Here is a 20,337-nt window from a genome sequence, read left to right as displayed (position 1 = left end):
ATTTTATACTTAAAATATGCTTCTCATCTTATCTCGTTTTCAAGTCAAAATACTGCCATGGTTGACATTTTCTCAAAATATAGTGACAATCTTCAACATGTGTGAATATAAACTCATTGAAAAAATCTTGCAGCATTCCATGGTGAGTAGTCTTGTTAAAAATAATATCCGGGCCGTTACTAAATTATTACAAAAATATAAATTTTTTTGAATCACTTTTAGAAGTTCCACACACACTGGTATTTTTAAAACACCAACCAGTGCATAGTGCTTAAGACCATTTAAGATGAAATATATTCAAACCTAAAACTTTAGAATACTCAAAAGGCAGGATAATGGCTGCTTTTTCATTGCAAATACATTTTTTCTTCATAAGTGCAAAATACGAAAGTATTCAGCTAAATTTTGTATATCTTTATTCAAAAAGTGAAATTAGAATATAATCTCCTTATTTTTTATATTAAGGCTATTTCCCATAAAAATTGGTATTTTTGTCTGTAGGATCTTAATTGTCCATTCATTTGTTTTTTCTTTTGGTTTCTTTAACAGAGAGTGCATTCTTGTGTCTTTTTAGAGTTTTTAATTCTGCTAACTTATTCCAAGAGACTTTCTGACACTGATAGTAAATAAGGGGGGAGCCCTTATAGTAACTGTGCATCTTTTCATGTAGTCAGGATTTTTTTTTTTTTTTTGGGTAACATTTTTTTACAATTTCCACTTGGTTCACAATATTATCCCATTATGAAAACTCAATGAAAAATTGTAATCTGTTTACACCAAGACACTAATGTCAGCACAGTGTGCTTGCTGATATGATTTTACATTAGATTATAATATAATTATTTTATTTGATTTACATATATACTAATACACATTTTATATATGTACACACATATATGAATATCTACTAAATGCCATTAATTTGCATGGGGTGGTAGCTGATAACATGTGATCTTTCTGACCATTGGCTATTATGTGTGTCTAACGTACTTCTTAGAACAGATACTAGAACATCACACCTCTCATTATACAGTATTTTAAAGGTTATATTTTATTTTATTTATTTTTAAACATTTTTTATTGAGTAATAGTCATTTTACAATGTTATGACAAATTCCAGTGTAGAGCACAATTTTTCAGTTATACATGAACGTACATATATTCATTATCACTTTTTTTTTTTTGCTGTGAGTTACCACAAGATCTTGCATATATTTAAGATTCCACACATGAGTGATCTCATATGGTATTCCTCTTTCTCTTTCTGTTCTGCTCCACCTAGAATAACATTCTCCAGGAGCATCCATGTCTCTGCAAATGGCGTTATGTTGTCAGTTTTTGTGGCTGAATAGTATCCCATCATATAAATATCCCACATCTTTATCCAGTCATCTGTTGATGGACATTTTAGGCTGTTTCCATGTCTTAGCTGTTGTAAACAGTGTAGAGAAATCAGCTGAAAACCTTATGGGGGTTCCCTTGTAACTCACTCTGTTTTTCTCTTGCTTCCTTTAGGATCATTTCTTTATCCTTGACTTTGGCTATCTTGATTAGGATGTGCCTTGGTGTGGGTCTGTTTTGGTTCTTCCTGTTTGGGACCCTCTGAGCCTCCTGTGCTTGGATATGATTCCTTCTTTAGGTTTGGGAAGTTTTCAGTCATGAGTCCTTCCCATACCTTTTCAATCCCCTTTGTTCTTTTTCCCCTTCTGGAACTCCTATTATGCATAGATTGGCACACTTTATATTACCCCATAGGTCACATATATTGTTTTCATTGTTTTTTATTTGTTTTTCTCTCAGCTGTTCTGATTGGGTGCTTCCTGTTGTCCTGTCTTCTAGATCACATATTTGTTCTTCTGTATTTTCTAGTCTGCTTTGCACAGCCTTTAGGTCAGCTCTCATCTCAGCCAATGAGTTTACTAATTCTACTTGGTTCTTCTCTATAGTTTCTATTTCATTTTTGACATATTTTATATCCCTAAACCATATTTCTTTTAGTTCCTTCAGTATTTTGATCACTCTTTTCTTGAAATCTTGATCTAGTAGGCCATCAATGTCTATTTCCTTGATCATGCTTTCAGGGGATTTCTCTTGATCTTTTAATTGGGAGTGGTTTCTCTGTTTATTCACATTGCTCATATCTCTCTGGCACCGTGGCTTAAGGAGTATCAGTTACCTAATTAACCTGGAGATGGTGTGCCCTTAATGATTTGATCGAGAGGTCTTTGTGTCTTCGTCCTGCTTCGCGAACTCAGCTTGCTGTTTCATAGGCCTTCTGTTGGCGCCCTCATCTGTGCTGCTCTCAGTGGCTGTTGGCTAGCAGATTGTGCCCCCTCCTAACACTAGGTCAGGAGCTGAGCTCTTACCCGGTGGGCGGGCAGGTCACTCCCCCTCCTGATGTCACAGTCAGATGCTGGGCTCAGGGGGAGGCAGGTGGGCAGATCACACCCCATCCCAGCACCGTGGTCAGGTGCTGTGCCCTCTCCTGGTGCTGGTCACTCCGCTGCTCTGTGCAGCTGCCTGCTCTGCCTCGGGTAGGCGGTCTGTAGGTGGGCTCGGGGAAGACCGCGGAACAGCCCCGCCTACGCTCTGTGCCAAATCTGAGCTCCTTGTTTCTCTTGGCAGCACAAGTTCTCTGAGGTGTCAGGGTAGAAAGATCCTCCCTGCCTCAGGCTATAAACAAGTCTCAGTCCTGCCTAGGAGGTTGTGGAGCCCCCACGTGCAGATTCAGGCCTCAGCCATGCCCCCGCCCGGGCACTATGCACAGGAGGAGATGGTAGCTGTTGCTGAGCCCTGCCTCTCTTCTTGCGGGATGTGCCAGTAATGGCACAGGTCTGAGGAGACAAAGGCTAAAGCACCCCTCCCCCCAGGGCACATGCCTGTTTACAGTTTTGTTTACCTTCTGAGTTAAAATTTACCTGACAATGAGATGTATAAATTAGGCTTTTGAGGTTCATCCTTGTATCAGTAGTTGATTCATTTTTATTGTTGAATAGTATTCCATTATTTGAATATACTATCATTTGTTTTATCCATCCTCCTACTAATAAATACTTAGGCTTTGGATATCTTTTTTTGCAAGCAAACATTTTTTTAAAAAATGAAAATATAATATACATGCTTAAATGTGAACACATCTTAAGTATGCAGCTCAGTGATTTTTCACAAAGTAAACACATCTATGTAACCTTCATCCAGTCAAGAAACAGAACATTGCTGTTCCACTTTGGGTTTCTTCCCAGATACTATGGCACCCCTTTGATGGACTCACCATCCTAAATTCAGCCACCATGGATTGGCTTTTTTGCTTTTGAAATTTTTGGTCCCATACTTTCCTCTCAAAATTATGTAAGATTCATCCACTAGTGTTTTCTGTAAACTAGTATATTTATTTTTATTGCTTTAAAGTATACAACTTGTATGCATGTGCCACCACTTATGGTCATGTATTGTTGAAAAGTGTTTGGGTCATTTTCTATTTGGGGGTATAACAAATAGTGATTATGAGAATTTTCTGGATGTCCTTTGGTGCTCAGATGAAGAAGTTTCTGAAGGGTACACACATGGATTACCCTTGGTAATAGGGTGTGTGTGTGTGTGTGTGTGTACACATATACACACACACATATACATATATAACTTTCATTCAAAAAGCCTATTTCCAAAGTATTTGTAAGAATTTATATTCCCACTGGCCATGTGTAAGAGTCCCCATTGCTTGTTGCCCTCACCAATGCTTCGTATCACTTAACAACTAACTATTCTAGTGGATGCCTAATGGTGTTCCAAGTGTGGGTTTAGTACGTATTTCCATTATTACTAAAGAGGTCAGCCCCTTTTCATAGCTTATGTGGATTTTTTTATGTGTGTGAGAAGCACCTGTTCAATTTTTTTGCACATTTTAATATTAAGGTTCTGCCTTTTTCTCCACTGGTTTTTGTTCTTTATATGCCCTAGATACAAGTCTTTTGTTGGATATAGGTATAGCAAATATATTTTCCCACCGTGTGGCTTAGCTTTTCACTTTCTTAATGGTATCTCTTGATAAAAATAATTCTTAATTTTACTGAAGTCCAACTTAAAACTCTTCTTTTATGTTTAGTGCTGTGTCCTGTTTAAGAACTCTTTGCCACTTCAAAGTCATTAAAATATCTCCTACACTATTTTCTAGATGCTTTATTTTGGTGGGGGATTAGGTTATTTATTTTAACGGAGGTACTGGGAGTTGAACCCAAGACCTTATGCATGCTAAGCACACATTCCACCGGAGCTTTACCCTCCCCCAGATGCTTTGCTTTATGTTTCAAATTTATTAGATTTATAATCTATCTAAAATTACTGTTCATGTATGGTACAGGGTTTAATTCAATACTGTTCCATTGGTCTATATGTCTAACTTTAGGTAGTTATCACATAGACTTAATATTGTTTTATAATAAGTCCTTTAACATTGTTCTTTAATATCATCTTGGCTATTGGCCCTTCACGCTTCTCCATGTATTTAGAATCAGCTTGTCAAGTTCTACAAAAAAACAGTAACAACAATTAACTTTTGGGGATTTTGATGTGCACATGTAAATCTTTGAATCAGTTGAAGGGGAACTGACATCTTTAAAATGTTGAGCCCTCCAATCCATAAATTTGGATTATCTCCCCTATACTTATTTTTATCACTGCTGTAACAAATTATCACAAATTTTGCAGCTTAAAGCAACACAAACTTATTGTTTTAATGTTCTGTAGGTCGTCAGGAACAGGTATCACTTGGCTAAAAATCAAGATGTCAGCAGCACTATGCCCTTCTGTAGGTCAAAGGAAGAATGTATTTCCTTGTCTTTTTCAGCTTCTAGAGTTCACCCACACTTCTTTACCCATGGCCCTTCCTCTATCTTCAAAGCTAACAGCTTTACAGCTTTCTAATCCCTCTTCCAAAGTCATATCTTTCTGACCACAGCTGGGAAAGATTTTCAATTTTTAAGGACTCCTGTTGTTAGACTAGGCCCATGTAGATAATCCAGGCTAATCTCCCTGTCTCAGAGTCCTTAACCTGATACATCTGCAAAATCCCCTTTGCCATATAAAATAACATATTCACAGATTTCAGGATTAGAGCATGGATATAGGTAGGGGTCAGTGTGGTGCACTATTCTGTTTATCAAACTGTTTAACATTTGACGCTTTCTGACTAACGTACAAGATAGAAGACCCTGATCATGTTTAGAATGCTTCCTCTGCAAAATATTGGGCACTGAGTTTATTTGAAAGGACTGAAAATAATATTACCACAGGAATGGTTTCCTAATTCTACTGACATTTACTTACTTTATACTTAAATACCCAAAATGGTCAGCCAGGAGTGGAATCTTGGCAAATAAAATAAAAGTATAATTCAAGCTTTTATCATTGAATTTACTAGCTAATTCTATTTTAGAAACAGACAGAAAATAAAACAATTTAGAGTAAGTCTGCTTACTTATATATTAAGTGAACATAAAGTTTTAAAAGCATGTCTGAATATGGGATAAAGTGAGCATCATAAAATGTAATGTTAATATTTAGTACCTGCAAATCAAACTCCCAATTTATAAACAAGTTCATACTGTATAGCACAGGGAACTATATCCAATACTGTTTTGTAGTAACTTATGGTGAAAAAGAGTATGAAAATGAATATATGTATGTTCATGTATGAATGAAGCATTGTGCTGTACACCAGAAATTGACACAACAGTGTAAACTGACTACATATATATATATATTTGAAAGGACTATATATACCAAGAAAAAATTAGATTGATAACCAACAAAAAATCTGTCAGTAATATAATGCTAGAGACACTGAGACACAAAAGAAAATCTCAGGCATACATCTGTTTATAGAGTCATAGAAAAAATAGTGCCTATGCAAGTCCCTGATAAGCATTAGAAAATAGGAAAGGCAATATAAAAGTTCAAAATGCTTTGCTATGTAAGAGCTGCAAGATGACTCAGACACAAACTTAAGTGGTCAAAATGTTTATATAATTAATGATAACTTAAAGTAATTGAGGACATCATTTTAAATGAGATTAAAATAGCTGCACCATTTTCATATTACTAAGCAAGTCATTTCTGTTTACAGTAGGTTTATATTATTTTTATATGTATTTATGTTTTATAAAGACATCAACTTAGATCCTGGCTGATAACTGACAGTAGAGCAACAGATTGATTTAAATGGGTATCATAGGCTTATCAGATTTCATATGCTTTAAATATACATTAGTTATTAGCTGTCAGGAAGAGTTCAATTTTCATTTATTCTAACATAGCTGTGTCACAGGCAGTTTACTCTGTATTTACAATGGAGGATCATGATAGATATAAAGATATCAAGTCTTATTGATCTTCATACGGGTGCTTTTATAAGAAAAGGAGAATAAAATAAAAAAAATTTAAAATACTACTTTTTTTATAGTGTTCTAAAAGTTTTATCTTCATTTTTATTTTTTTACTGAGTTATAGTCCGTTTACAATGTTGTGTCAATTTCCGGTGTACAGCACAATTTTTCAGTCCTTTATGAATACACGTATATTTGTTTTCATATTTTTTCACCATGAGCTACTACAAAATCTTGAATATATTTCCCTGTGCTATACAGTATAAACTTGTTTATCTATTCTATATATACTGTCAGTATTTACAAATCTTGAACTTCCAGTCTGTCCCTACTCACACCCTGTAAAATACTATTAAATCAACATATATTTATGAAGAACTATGAAAAATGGGAAACTATAAGTTGTTTCTTTAAATTGGAGCAAAGAGAACTACTTTAACTGGGAAAATAGTTAAAATCTGGCAAGTTTTATGATTTCATGTTCACCCCTGACAGCTTTTCTTTCCTCCTTTCTCCTTCAATCTTTTTTGGGCCTTCTAAAGAATTAAATTAAAAAAAAGAAAAAAAAGAAAGAAAGAAAGAAAAAAAAGAAAACTAAGAAACAGCTTTGCATCTAAAATAACCTCCTAACTGGAAAGATTGTATACTTTGTGAAAAATTTACAGCTGCCAACTTATGATCTATGTCTCTGTCCACACTGCGTTACTTGTTAGGAAGGGTCTTAAAAAAAAAAAAAAGTAAAGAAAAATAGCAAATTATAATGGCTTTTACATTTTAAATTCTTTTCTATGTGTTTATAATCTGCTCTATCATGAGTTACTAAGATAAACATTATCAGCTATACTCTACTTTCCTATCATGCACATTGTGACTCTGAGAAGCACACATGCTCTAACTTACCATCTGCAGGTGGTGTACAGGTTAATGCAGTTCTTTTGACAATATATGGTTTGTAGTCTAGTTGTCTAACTACTACATAATGGAAAAGATGTAGAACTACTGGTACCACTGCCCTCGGTCTCTGTCATTTACCTTAAACATACCTGGAAAAGTAGATTCAAAAACTCATTGGCAAGAACATTTTTCACACTCCAGATCTGATATTCTTCTAGAGTTAAGATGGCCATTCTGAAAGAGAAACAATATATAAGAACATCTTAAATCTTCATTTTCTTATATTATTTGAATAAAATCTGTTTTATTAAACTTGCAATGGTCATTTGCCTGAAAGAAAACTAATGATTTAATGTAGATGCTATGTGTTCATCTAAAAGTAGCCCAGCAAAAATAAGTTCAAAAGTAACCCAACTCTGAAGTAGTGAGTCATAACTTGGGCAATTTATCACCAAAAATCTTCCTCCAGTAAGACCTGGGAAATAACTCACAGTATCTTCTGGTTCAAGGTGAAGTTTACTAACAGAACCCACAAAAGGTTCTGGGTAGAGAAAAAGGATTATTTACTAACTTTGAAAGCATTTTTCCAAACTCTCTGGATTATGCCCTTTGACCCTAACAATTTTCTAAGATCTTCTTTAAAACATCTGGCATTATTAGACTTCTTAAGAGATTTAAAAGAACTAAATATATATAATAAGTGAGTATCTATATTAACATTTCCTCAAAATAAAATTTAACATTACTTTCACAAGTTGAGTAAAGCAGTATTTTTTTTTTTTTTGGTGTCAAAGTGTACCAAAAATTACATTTATATACAGTAGACAATATTTCTTGGGAGGCAAAAATATAACCAAATGCCTCTTACTTCATGTTTTGAACAATCACCTTAACAATCCTAGATGAATAATAATGTTCTTAGCATTTATTACTTAATTATATTTTTATTATTTAATGATTTATTATTTAATGATACTTAATATTATTTATTATTAATGATATTCATGTATTCATTCAATATATAATACCATTCATTATAAGAAAAGATTTTAAAGCACTGTGATGGTACTTATTGGCTTTCATGATGCAACTTCCATTAAAGTATATTAATACCAATGTAATGGTACAAAATAATGGGTAATATTGTCACAGTCTAGTCACCAGTGAATATGGGTAATAGGTTTGGTTGAAAGGTCCAAATTGTATTCTAAATTTTTACCATTTCATTATTATGGTTACACGGAGATGGAGCAGCTAAATGATCTTTTTTTTTAATGTTCAAAAGTACAGTCATAAGAAGAAACTCGGTCTTACACAAAAATAGACAGCAATGATAACCTCCATACTTATCAAACACCCAGAAAAAAGGCAATGGAAATTGTATCTCTACATAAGGTATTTCCTAACAGAAACTTTCCTATGTTTCTGTTTTCATATATACCAAATAGAAATGGCTACCTTAGTTTTGGGCAGAAAAGTAAATGAAGATGGTTATCTGAATTGCCAAACAAAGATCAAGCCCTGAAAAATTCATTTCTATTATTTATTTCTATTGAGTGTCAGTTAATAAGACTATGATGATTTCTTCTGGATTTGTGATTAAAAAAAAATGTTACTTATTTTTCTAAGCCTGTATAAGACCACTATGGTCTACATCCTACCATCTGCTACTTGGTACATGTCAACATTTGAATAGAAAGGGTCAAATTAACTCATATGTGTCTCACATATATGGATTATCTTCAGTTTCACAGGGATACATAGACATTAAGGCAAACCTATTATAATATCTTTAATAAATGTTGTGAAACTAAAAAAATTCAAGGCTTTATTCTTTGTAAAGTACATGCTCGTTTCTGCTATTATACAATTATTCTGGCTGCTATTAAAGAACTTAGGACAGACCCTCACCAATATTATTGAAAAAAATTTTTTTAAACAATATACACCACCCAGATTGAGATAAAAAATAATTTCCATCATCCCAGATATCCTATGGTCCTTCCCAGTTAAATCACCCATCTCCAAAATCACTATTGTAACACTTATTAACATTAGTTCTGTCTCTGCTCTAGAACTTCATATAAATTGAATTGTACAATGTGTTCTTTTATTCTGTGGCTTCTTTTGCTCAATATAAGTTTTGTCTTACCATAATGTATTAAAATGGGAGAAGTAAAGATTATAAACTACAAATGGCAAGGGCTGTCTCTACTTAATTTTTATAAAATGCCTAGCTTATAAAATATAATGTTTTTATGTAAATAACACTTAATGGAGTTGTTTGAAGGTGGAATGGGCTTTCCTTAGGGACAACTTGGAGGTATTTTAACGACAGGTCCAAATAAGCATTTAGCAGGGATGATGTAGAAGAGATTCAAGTATGTATACGTAAGGTATGTATAGCAATTCAGAATATAATGTATTTTTAGAAAAGAATAAATTAGTCTCTGCTAGACTCACCTTTGTGGTATCATGCGCATTCTATGGGTCTTCTACAATGTTGGATACATCCACGTGTAATTCCTTTAAATCCAGAAACACAAATCAGTAGTTAGGAAGGAGAAGGTATCATTTTTATTAGCCAGTAGCTGAAGTATAAAGTATTTTCGGTCAAGGTTTTTCTTTTTTTTTTTTTTTAATTACAGAAATAGATTGCTTGTTTACCTTAAAAATTTATGACAATTTTCCAATGGTTTAATTTTTTTTTAAATAATACATTCAGTTTATTAAATTTTCTAAGGCAAATTCTCTTCCCAATTTTGCATCTTTGGCTATGAATATTTTGAGTAGCATAATATAGAACCTAGAAGTAGTAAGAAATCTTTTTCTCAACCTCCTTTAAAAAATTCTTCACTCTATGTTCCTGTTGGAAGTTTACATGCAAGAAGATGTATGCAATCAGAATTTACCAGGATATCATCGGTGCAGTTGTCCTTCCAGACCTCTAAATGTGCAACCACGTGTCTCTCAGTTCAACTCTAGAAAGAACTCCGTCACCGTCAACATCAAATACCTTGAAGCAAACTAAAGAAAAGAAACCCTTATGGAGGGAAATTACTTTCATATTCTGAAGTATAATACATTTTATTACAAGCTGCCCTAGTAAAATTACTTACTTCCTCAAACAACTACATTCTGGATTAAGTTCTTATTTGGAGGAGATTGTGTCATTAAAGTCCTTTGAACTTGTAGGAATTCCTGTAAACTTCACAAGTCTCTCTCCTTATATCATTAGCCAGCTTAGAGAACTCTATCCTTCACCTAAATCTAAAGTTAAATTTCTTGCAAACTGAAAAAGGGCCAAGTTACTATACAATATCTCACAGATTTTGAGAAGGTAATTCAAGCTTTTAAATTAATTTCTAATATTTAAAAGTGATCACTTCAGAGTTGATTCTTACAATGCTGAAAATATTCCATCTACATTAAGAATCAACAAAAAGCTGGTACAGTAAGCCCCCTGTATCCATTGGTTCTGAATTCACAGGTATAAACAATAGATCAAAAATATATATATATATATATATATATATATATATATATATATATATATAAAATATATATATATATATAACTTTCCCAGAAAGTTCTCAAAAGAAAAACTTGAATTTGCTATGCACTGACAACTATTTACATATCATTTACATTGTATTTACAAATAATTACATTATATTAGGTATTACAAGTAACCTAGAGATGATTTAAAGTATACAGGATGATGTTCATAGGTTATATGCAAATACTATGCCATTTTACATAAGGAATTAAGCATCCATGGATTTGGTATCTGAGGGGGTCTCAGAACCAATCCTCAGCAGATAATGAGAGATGACTGTATAAAGATTTTGCCTCTCCAATGTAATTAATGTGCACCCAATATTTTTGCCTAAGAACAATTTCAAATCTTCAATGAAGTTTATATACAACAAGCTAAAAATCCGAAATATCAGCACTTTGCTAATTAACATCAATATCAGCAAAATTGCTAGTTAGTCTAGTTGGTTAACTTCCACTAGTCCACTGGCAAAAAATAAATTAAAAAAAATTTAAGACAATAATTAACCTCAATTGAGAAAAAAAGACTTCAGCCTCTTTAATACCAGAAATTTAATGTGAAAATATAATCTGTCACAAAGCTAGGTTAGAGTAATGGTATACTATCAGGGAAGATAAAAGAAATCTAAAGTTTTAAGATTAAATAATTATCTACTTCACACACCCGTGTAACAATTATGCTATTAAATTGAGTGCATCACAGTACAACATTACTAAAGAATATTGAACTATTAAGTATCATACCCAAAATATGCAGTATTTGTGAAGCTGTATTTTACAAAGATGCAGAGATAATGACCCTAGTGAATATATAAGAATTAGGTTCCAATTAAATGTAAACTGCTGCATTTTCCTAACCAAATATGTTTAAGATTTATTAATGTAATATGCTTATAAATTATGCTATAATATTTTAGCTAGGTTTAAAAGATAAATTTAGTATTTAATAAAATTGTTTTATCATAAATTTAATTTTGCTAATAAAATATCAATATACACAGTGCTAGAAAATAAGTTGGAATTCAAGTTAAGCAAGACAAATTTTCTATATAGACTACCAGAAAATATTTTCTATATGCTTAACATTTTCAAACACATCATGAATGATGTAGTTCATTTATCATGAATTGTACATTCATCTGGAAAATCAACCATTATTAATAACAAAGATCTTAAATTACTCCACAGTAAAAAAGAACAGATGACTGAACTTTACACTGACCTCAGTAAAACCTCAGCAAGAGATTGCTATTTGCCAAAGGGATGAAAATTCAAGCTTTAATCAGATGATTTTTTACATGAATGGATGCTAATTTATTTCTCTGTATAGCTTCCAAATTGTGTGATGTTTAACACACTTACATTTCTGTCTTTCAGCCAGAGGTCCTCTGCAACAAGCTGATAACCCACAGGATATCTCCTTAAAATCTATGTGGCTGTCATGATTTTCACCAAAAGCGTTAAATAAACCTGTAAAATAGGAACACAGAATAAATCACAGCCAACAAACTTCCTGTTAATAATGACATGCTTATGAAAGGAGGCATGACTCGCATAAACTGACTTAGTTTTTCAAAGTTATCAGTAGTTTCCACTGTCTTAGGAAGTTTTTTTTTCCCCCCTGGAATAATTATAACCAAAATTTAACTTCCTAGAAGAAAATACTATCATTTAGTGTTTGGTTTTGTCTGCCTACCTGTCTCTATCTTATATTAATTCCAAAAGTCTAAAGTGATTGTAGAATGTAAAAAATAAAAGTATATTTTAAAAATGTAACTGGAAAAAAGTCAGAGACCACAATTATCCTAATTTGGAAAGACTAAGAAGAAAAAGGAAAAAAGAAGAAGAAAAGTTGAACTCTATCAAAGATATACTGTGTTGTTATTAACAAGCTTCATACAGCTCCTTCATGAAGCAAAGAAAACTAACACACTATATTATAAGAGAAAGAAATTCTGTACTGCAGTCTTCATTGTACCACTTAATCTGTATACATAAATATATTAAATTTCAGAAATAAAGGGCAATTTATAATCTAATCCTGTGGATTTTAAACTTTTCATAAAAAATAAATGGAATCATTGTTTTCAAATGAAATGATTTCTCAATCTCTAATTCTAAAAAGGTAAAAACATAACTGCACTGCTGAAGTGGAAGCCCTGTCTGTTCTAGCTCCCCTAACAAATATTTCTAAAACACACTAGAAACCTGAAGAATACAGACTATTTCAAGAATCTAATTCTGTGCCCTCAAGGAGCAGAAAATTGAAGCTAAGAAGTAGTTAAATGACTTGCTAAAAGTAAGAAATTTTTTTTAAAAAGGTCTGAATCAGAAGCAGAACCCAAGCTTTCAGATTTCAAATACAGTTTTTGTGATTATCAGCCACAACTACTCCTTGTAAACCTCATTTAATATATATATATACTATATATATATATAGTATATATATATAGTAGTGAAAAGTTTAGAGCTAAGTGGGGACCTTAGAGATGGTCTAGTCCAGTGGTTTCTTAATTTTTTAAGGGTGGGAGAAGGATACAGCAGTGGAACCTTCTTCTATATAAAAGAAATACAATAGACACTACTCAGCTGAGGAAGAGGTGAGGTCACGTGTGGAAGCTAGAGCTTTGCCTATTCAGTGTCCACCACCCTGACCTTGCACCAGATGCTGAGGCACCGCACTGGAGCACAGTTTCATAATGATTGTCTTGGTCAAACTGATTTTATATATGAGAATATTCAGGTGCAGAAAGGCAAACCGACTTACACAAGGCTCCAAAGGTGGAACAAGGCTCACGTGTTTACCAAAGAACATTTGTACAAAATAGAAGGATTCCCATCTTCACTCAGAGATGGACAAATTGGTGGTGAAGCCAATGGGCCAAATGTCTCTAAATCAAATCATCCAGTTTGGGATTGAGCCCTCAGCAACCAACAGCATTTCTCCAGATGAATGATGTCTGATTCCTCCACTGACAATCAAATCAAAAAAGATTATAAAATCTCACTCTTCTCTTCTGGACAATTAATTAGTTCATCCTGATAATGTAACTTCTAAAGATACATTTTAATTTCCCAGTTAAACTGTTAAAAAACTACCTAAAACAAAAACTCTGAAAGACAAAAATATTGTATATAAAGTGGCATGAAAATTAAATTCAAATTAACATAAAAGAGGCTTTAAAATGGGAAAAAAACTTGCAATTTCCCATTAAGCAGGCTGTTTAATTCCAACATGTAAAATAATAAACTAAGATATTTATTTTTTGCTTCCCACACTTTTATCTGTATTCACTTTGGTGATATTAATCTCTATCTTGGATTTGAAAATTCTTGATCATAGTCTCTCCTGGCTACACAGGTAACACACTAATAGCAGAATCTCTGTTTGATTTATCCTGTCATTATGGTAACCACTTACACATTTAATACTTATTAAATAAATGTACAAAGGGGATAGACCTAAGCTTCTCCTTCTTGGCTCTAAAATTCTTACTACCCCTCCTATAAAGGCAGGAGCCTCCTCTGTAGGACAGAGTGTAAGTGTATCTCCTGAGAAGGATTCCCCAACAAGGGCTGTCTTTACAGCGTGCTTTTAGATAAGATGTTTTTATGGGACATTTCAATAAAAGGATCAAGGACCTAAGCTTCCCAGTTTGGTGGGAGTTGTGATGGGCATGGGAGAATGCTCACTTGGGAGGATGAGATGTTAAAGACACTAACAGTGAAAAGGACAGGGCAAGATGAAGGGCGATTGGGAAACAGGACCACAGAGATGTGACATCTACTTCCCACTGTCATCTAAGTGATACCTACTTGAAAGAAATATTTTTACAGTTAAATTCTATAATGGGGGGTTATTTAAATGAAGCACACATATACTCAATGAGTAGATCACATAATTTTTAGAGATTCAGAGTGCATTAGCATTTTCAGAGTACTTTTTACATCAATAACTAGTATTTATAAACTCCTGTGCGCTAAATAATTATGTGGAATTATTTCCATTTTGCTTTTAGACTTACTACAGCTTAACCTATTCAATGCACTGATACAGAGTAATTTTTCTAATGAATAAAAATGATAATATACAACCTTGTTAAAGATTCTTTAATTTCTCCATCACCAGATTTATGAACACTTAGGCCTATGTGTCAGGCCCCATTTCTTGCCAGCTTTTTCACCAACACCTTACATTTAGGTTATATTGCATTACCCAGAGGTCGGGAAATGTTCTTTCACACATCCATGTCTTTATTAGGTCCTGTGTCCTCTGAGGAGAAACCTTCTCCCCACTTTCACATCCTTCCATTTTACAGCCTAACCACTAATCCTTCTGTAAACACCTTCTAATGCTTTCCAACCTCACCAGCTACCCCAGGGTTTTAACTTCTCTCCTCCACAACTGTCCTCCACTGTATATAGTATCCAATATTCAAGTGAAGTATGAGTCCTCATTTACAGGTCTGTGGCCTCTCTAGATTATAAAGTATTTGGATTCAGAAACCTTGTGCTTTTATCACTGTAGCTGCTAGAATTCATTTCATAGGACCTGATACATAGTAACCACACAATAAATACTTGCTGAATGAATGAATGAATGAATGAATAGCCAAGGCAATCTTCACAGCCAAGGCTTCCCCATCCCAGCTCAGTATTCTTTCTGTTATATCAAAGAGACTCTGCCCCATGAAACAATAGACCCTGCACATTTTAACAAATGTATACAATTATTAGGAACTATTATTAGAACAGAGACTAGCACTACTGTTCTCATAGTTATGTCACGTAAGAAGTGTATTAAAGCTCATTCTGATTTGTTATTTATACAAATCAGCTATGTCTGTCACCAGTTTAAATATTAGTAATTTAGAAAACAAAAGTTATTGACTTATCTACTAAACAGAAAACATTATGACAGATCTATTTACATACCTCTTTTGTCAGTTTATATACCAACTGGAAAAGAAGAGGTGTACAGTCAACTCTGAGGGTATAATTGCCTGCAAAATAAATAAGAGAGTATTTTAACACCTCCAAATGGACTTCAAACCTGTATTTAATTCTAACTTTATTTTCTAATTATAAACAAGATATAACAGATTTCAAATTGAAGGCATCATTCCTGGAGAATTAAAAATAGGGTGGACCCTACAGATTATCATATTCAGTGATGTCAGACAGAGAAAGGCAAATATCAAATTATATCACTTATATGTGGAATGTAAACAAACAAAAAAATGATACAAATGAACTTATTTACAAACCAGAAATACATTCACGACATAGAAAAGAAACTATGGTTACCCAAGGAGAAAGGGGGAAGGGAAGAGAGATGTTAGGAGTTCAGGATTAACAGATATACACTATTATATATGAAACAGATAAACAACAAGGACCTACTGTATAGCACAGGGAATTATATTCAGTATCTTATTATAACCTATAATGGAAAAGAATCTAAAAATGTATATGTATATGTATATGTATATGTATATGTATATGTATATAACTGTGTAACTTTGCTGTACACCTGAAACTAATATTATAAATCAAATGTACTTCAGTAAAAACAAATAAATAAGATTTTAGAATAGATAGATAGGTAGGTAGATAAATAGACAGACAGACAAACAGTCTGGCTAAAACTAAAACACAAGGTGGAAATAACTCTTCAGGAGCCAGAGAGGCTGCAGCACACACTCGGGATAGGAGACTGCAGAGGCGGACTCTGCTGCTAAGGCTGCAGCTCCTGCAGTAACAGTAAGGGCCATTGCTCATTACGGCAGCAGTACCTAGGGGTCTTTGGCAAAGGAAGTGGTAAGGCCATAATGTTCATGTTTTTATTCATTCATTCAATTCAATATCAAGACTTTAGACTAGAGCATGTCAGTAACTAACATGTGTCCTGTGACACTTACCTAGAAATAACCATAATATGATGAAAGCCTACAGATGCACATGCCACATGTCAGGGTCAAAAGGAAGTCTGTAGTGGGTGCTTATTTCAGAGTTGGTCCAATACATACAGGAACTATTTCTGTATGAAATATTTTACCCCAACTTTTAAAAATAGCTCCACAGGAAGAATGTCAAAAGTACTAAAGGTTTAAGTAGTAATCCAAGATAGGCAAATGGGAAATATTCTAAAGAAATTAGGATCAATAGCTTAGTTATGAATCATATTGATTCATTTGAATCATAATAATGTTCTCTCTGGTAAAATGGAGAAATGGAGGTATTATTGAGGCATCTCATAGAAAGAGGATAATCCTAGTTTATGAGTTGGAGTTGATAGACTTAAATACTGGTATACTATTTAATGACAATCTGAAATAAAATTTACCTTCTGTGTATGAGTCTGCATTGATATATGCAACCTCTCTCTCCTGGAGTGTTTTCACATTCTCCTGTAGTTGAAGCAAACCAGTCACTTAACTCACAGCATTTACAATTGTGGAAATACAAGCAAAACAAACAAATTAATTCAGTAAAAGAGTGGTTTGCAGGTACCATTATAAATCAAACGCCTATGCCTTTGACCATAATTTTAAGAAAATGCTATTAACTGCTTGATAATATTAATGCAATTAAAACAAGAAAGAAAAATATTAGTGATGCTGTAGCCACTTTTCATAGCAACAGCACGGAGACCCAGAGGAAAACTGCCCCTGATCCCCTGCACCATAATATGAAGGGGGAAGGCTCGGAGATGCTCAGCCTCACCCTGGATCTACTGGAAGAGAACTGCTCAAAGTAAGGCCTGGAAATGTGTACTTTTAAAAGGTGTCCCTGGCAATCCTTACAGACATTAAAGTATGAGATCCCTTGACGTTGGGGATCCAAGTAACTTTACCATATTAAAAGTGAGGAAGTTGGAAAATTGATTTATCAAGAATTTTTTGAAAGAGAAGATATTGATGAAAAAGAAAAAGAAAGGAGGGGAGGATAGAGAAAAAACTAGAGGGAGAGAAGAGTGGCTATTAGGACAAAGACAAGACATTTCTCCCTCACACATACATGCACACATGCACACACATTCTAGAAAAATACAGCAGAAGAAGACTAATGCCATCACACACATGGGAATATGCAGAGAGAACTCTCTTCTTCTCTCTGTTTCTCTCTCTCTCTCTCTCTAGCTTGCTACCTTATAAGAGCAGTTACAGTAAAAACATTTAAAGCTGTGAGTGGTCATCCCACAAATGAGAATTCTCACCTCTGCACTTGGCCACACGGGATAGATGACAGCTGATTCTGCTGCAGAGTTTCCATTATGACAGAGCTACAGTAGAAATAAAAAAGATTCCTTAAATATATGTAAAGGTAAATGTGCTGCTGAATATGATCAAGAAGCTAGTAGAAAATGGGAAACAATATTCAAATTGTCTTTTAACTCACATGAATTTAAATTAATGTAAGGCATATTATCTTGTATCTTGGATTTATTTTATCTGTATTCTAAGCTGCTTAAATTATAGAAAGACACATGTATTTCTATATACATGTATTCACAAGAAATTACATATTTCTAAAAGTAAATGACCTTAATGAATAAGATCTGATTCATGTAAATAAGTGTATTATGAAATGCATGTTCATAACACCAACATAATAATAAGGCTTTGCAATATACATGGAATCAAATGTGATACAAGTAACTGTGATTTTATTCCCATACTTATTTGATTCATATTATTATTTTAAAGTATGCAGAAATGAGTCAGAAGGAAAGCATTTTAAAAACCAGACACAATGATAAGAAAGATATGACATCCTTCAAATCAATTCTATAAAATTTGGACTCATAAATGATGAACAAAACAGAGGATAGTCACAGGAAAGTGCTTTTTGGTGCACCTGCCTTTAAAAAAAACACACAAGCCTACCATGAACATGTAAGAACTTAGAGTTACTGGACAGAGAGCCTAAGGGAAGAAGACGAAAGAAGGGGGCCTATGAAAGACACTTTAAAATAAAGCATTAAGAGCCAGTGACAAATGAAAATTAATCATAATTGAATTAAAAATAAATCCTTGAAATTTTAGAGTAATTCAATTTACAAAATCATTGTATTATACTTCCCAATCAGGCACTTTTGTAAATGGTAAAATATACCTATGGTTACAATTTAGTACGGAATCCATAAAGGAGAGACTATAATCAGAGTATAACCATCTTAAAAGAGCATGTTGTTTTCCTAGATAGAAGAAATCCAAGGAAACTGTAAAAACTTGAAAATTAATGCCAAGGATCTATATCAGATTTTCAATAAGCTAATTCACTTGTCAGAAGCAGCTTCCTAGGTTTGACTATTTTCTGAGCTTACAGATTTTACTTACTTATCACAAAACAAATACAAATAGAAACTAAAATATTTTAAAAATAATGAAAAACTTGGTTTGTACTTAGTAATTAAGAGGTTGTTCTGTTTTACCAAACTGATGTAAAAGCAAAAGCAAACTCTATTTCTTAAATTTTCTTGAGTATTTATCCAAATTAAAACAATATCAGGTAATGGAACACATCTGTGATTACCCTGAGATACATGTTGACCAAGAAGATACGTTTTCTGTCTTAGTTACCTCAGCCCATTTGTGGAACCCAGAAGTCCAAATTTTTCTGCATCCCAGCTGGCAAAAATGGTAGTTCTTCTCGGTCTCCAGCCTGTAATCATTGTTAACATACATGGTTAGGTACATCTGCCTAAAAACAAAGGAAAATTCACTCAAGTCACTTTCTGTCATCACTTGCCCAGGAAACATTATTTACCTCTACTAATCAGTTTTCCAAAATTCTGGGCAACTTCTTATAAATCAGCAGTTCCACTGGTTAGGTCAGTACCTCCAAACACCCAGAAGTCCTGATGATCTCCCAGAATAACACACCTGTTTGGAAAGGAAGGCATTCAAAAGAGTGACAACTTAGAATGTATTATAAAGAGCAGTAATTTATGTTTTTAAATTAAACTTCCTCCTGCTTGAGTTTCCTCCATAGAAAACCATCAAGGTAGTGTCTCCTTTTAGAATTTACCTTTTGTCCCCACATTTAATTATATCACATCAACCAGGAAAAAAATATTAAGAGTTGATTAAAATTTATCTTCTCTTACTCCTGTAATCTTTGTAAAAACAAAATGTTTTAAGACATTTTAAAAAATTCACCAACTCAACAAGTTTCACAGATCCTCAGGTAGTTCTGATTACATCGTAAATGCTTGTGATTTTCTTGATGTTATGAACATGCATTTTAACCTTCCTAGAATTTCACAAAGGGAACAAATTACTTCACATAGAGCATTATGTCTAACAGGTTCTTTCCAATGTTTTATTCTAAGTCTCAGAAGTACAGAAAACTGTTTAATAGGATGATAAATTCCCATATGCCCACCATCTAAATTCAATCATTGTTAATACTGTTGAACTATTTGCAAGCGAGTTGCGCAAATCATGACAGTTCTCTCCTATGTATTTAAGAATGCACCTTACGGTGAGATTAAAAAAAA

At 33.5% G+C, this 20,337-nt stretch overlaps 1 protein-coding gene across 1 annotated transcript; it reads right to left on the bottom strand.

Moving 5' to 3' along the window:
* Positions 1 to 1,025: 1,025 nt before the first annotated feature.
* LOC116151692 (N-acetylated-alpha-linked acidic dipeptidase 2-like) lies at positions 1,026 to 19,576 on the bottom strand. Its single transcript, XM_064483815.1, has 9 exons — positions 19,418 to 19,576; positions 18,052 to 18,117; positions 17,179 to 17,242; positions 15,768 to 15,835; positions 13,600 to 13,804; positions 12,195 to 12,302; positions 10,187 to 10,301; positions 9,738 to 9,800; positions 1,026 to 7,508 (listed from the first exon to the last, which is right to left on the bottom strand). The coding sequence occupies exons 1-5, from the start codon at positions 19,532 to 19,534 to the stop codon at positions 13,757 to 13,759; spliced, it is 363 nt and encodes a 120-aa protein (XP_064339885.1). The 5' UTR covers positions 19,535 to 19,576; the 3' UTR covers positions 1,026 to 7,508; positions 9,738 to 9,800; positions 10,187 to 10,301; positions 12,195 to 12,302; positions 13,600 to 13,756.
* Positions 19,577 to 20,337: the final 761 nt, after the last annotated feature.

Source organism: Camelus dromedarius, unplaced genomic scaffold, assembly GCF_036321535.1.
Source record: "Camelus dromedarius isolate mCamDro1 unplaced genomic scaffold, mCamDro1.pat HAP1_SCAFFOLD_114, whole genome shotgun sequence".
In the NCBI taxonomy this organism is placed as follows: Eukaryota; Metazoa; Chordata; class Mammalia; order Artiodactyla; family Camelidae; genus Camelus; species Camelus dromedarius.
The sequence above is the reverse complement of the archived record's forward strand: the minus strand, read 5'-3'. Positions and strand labels throughout refer to the sequence as shown.

Bases quoted from the DNA above. Each gene is read 5' to 3' on its own strand.
- LOC116151692 (XM_064483815.1), bottom strand. From the start codon at position 19,534: ATGTACCTAACCATGTATGTTAACAATGATTACAGGCTGGAGACCGAG. The intron at 17,243-18,051 runs GTGAGAATTCTC...CTTCAACTACAG, and splicing joins CCGTGTGGCCAAGTGCAGAG to GAGAATGTGAAAACACTCCA. The intron at 15,836-17,178 runs GTAAATTTTATT...TTTATTTTGCAG, and splicing joins TGCAGACTCATACACAGAAG to GCAATTATACCCTCAGAGTT.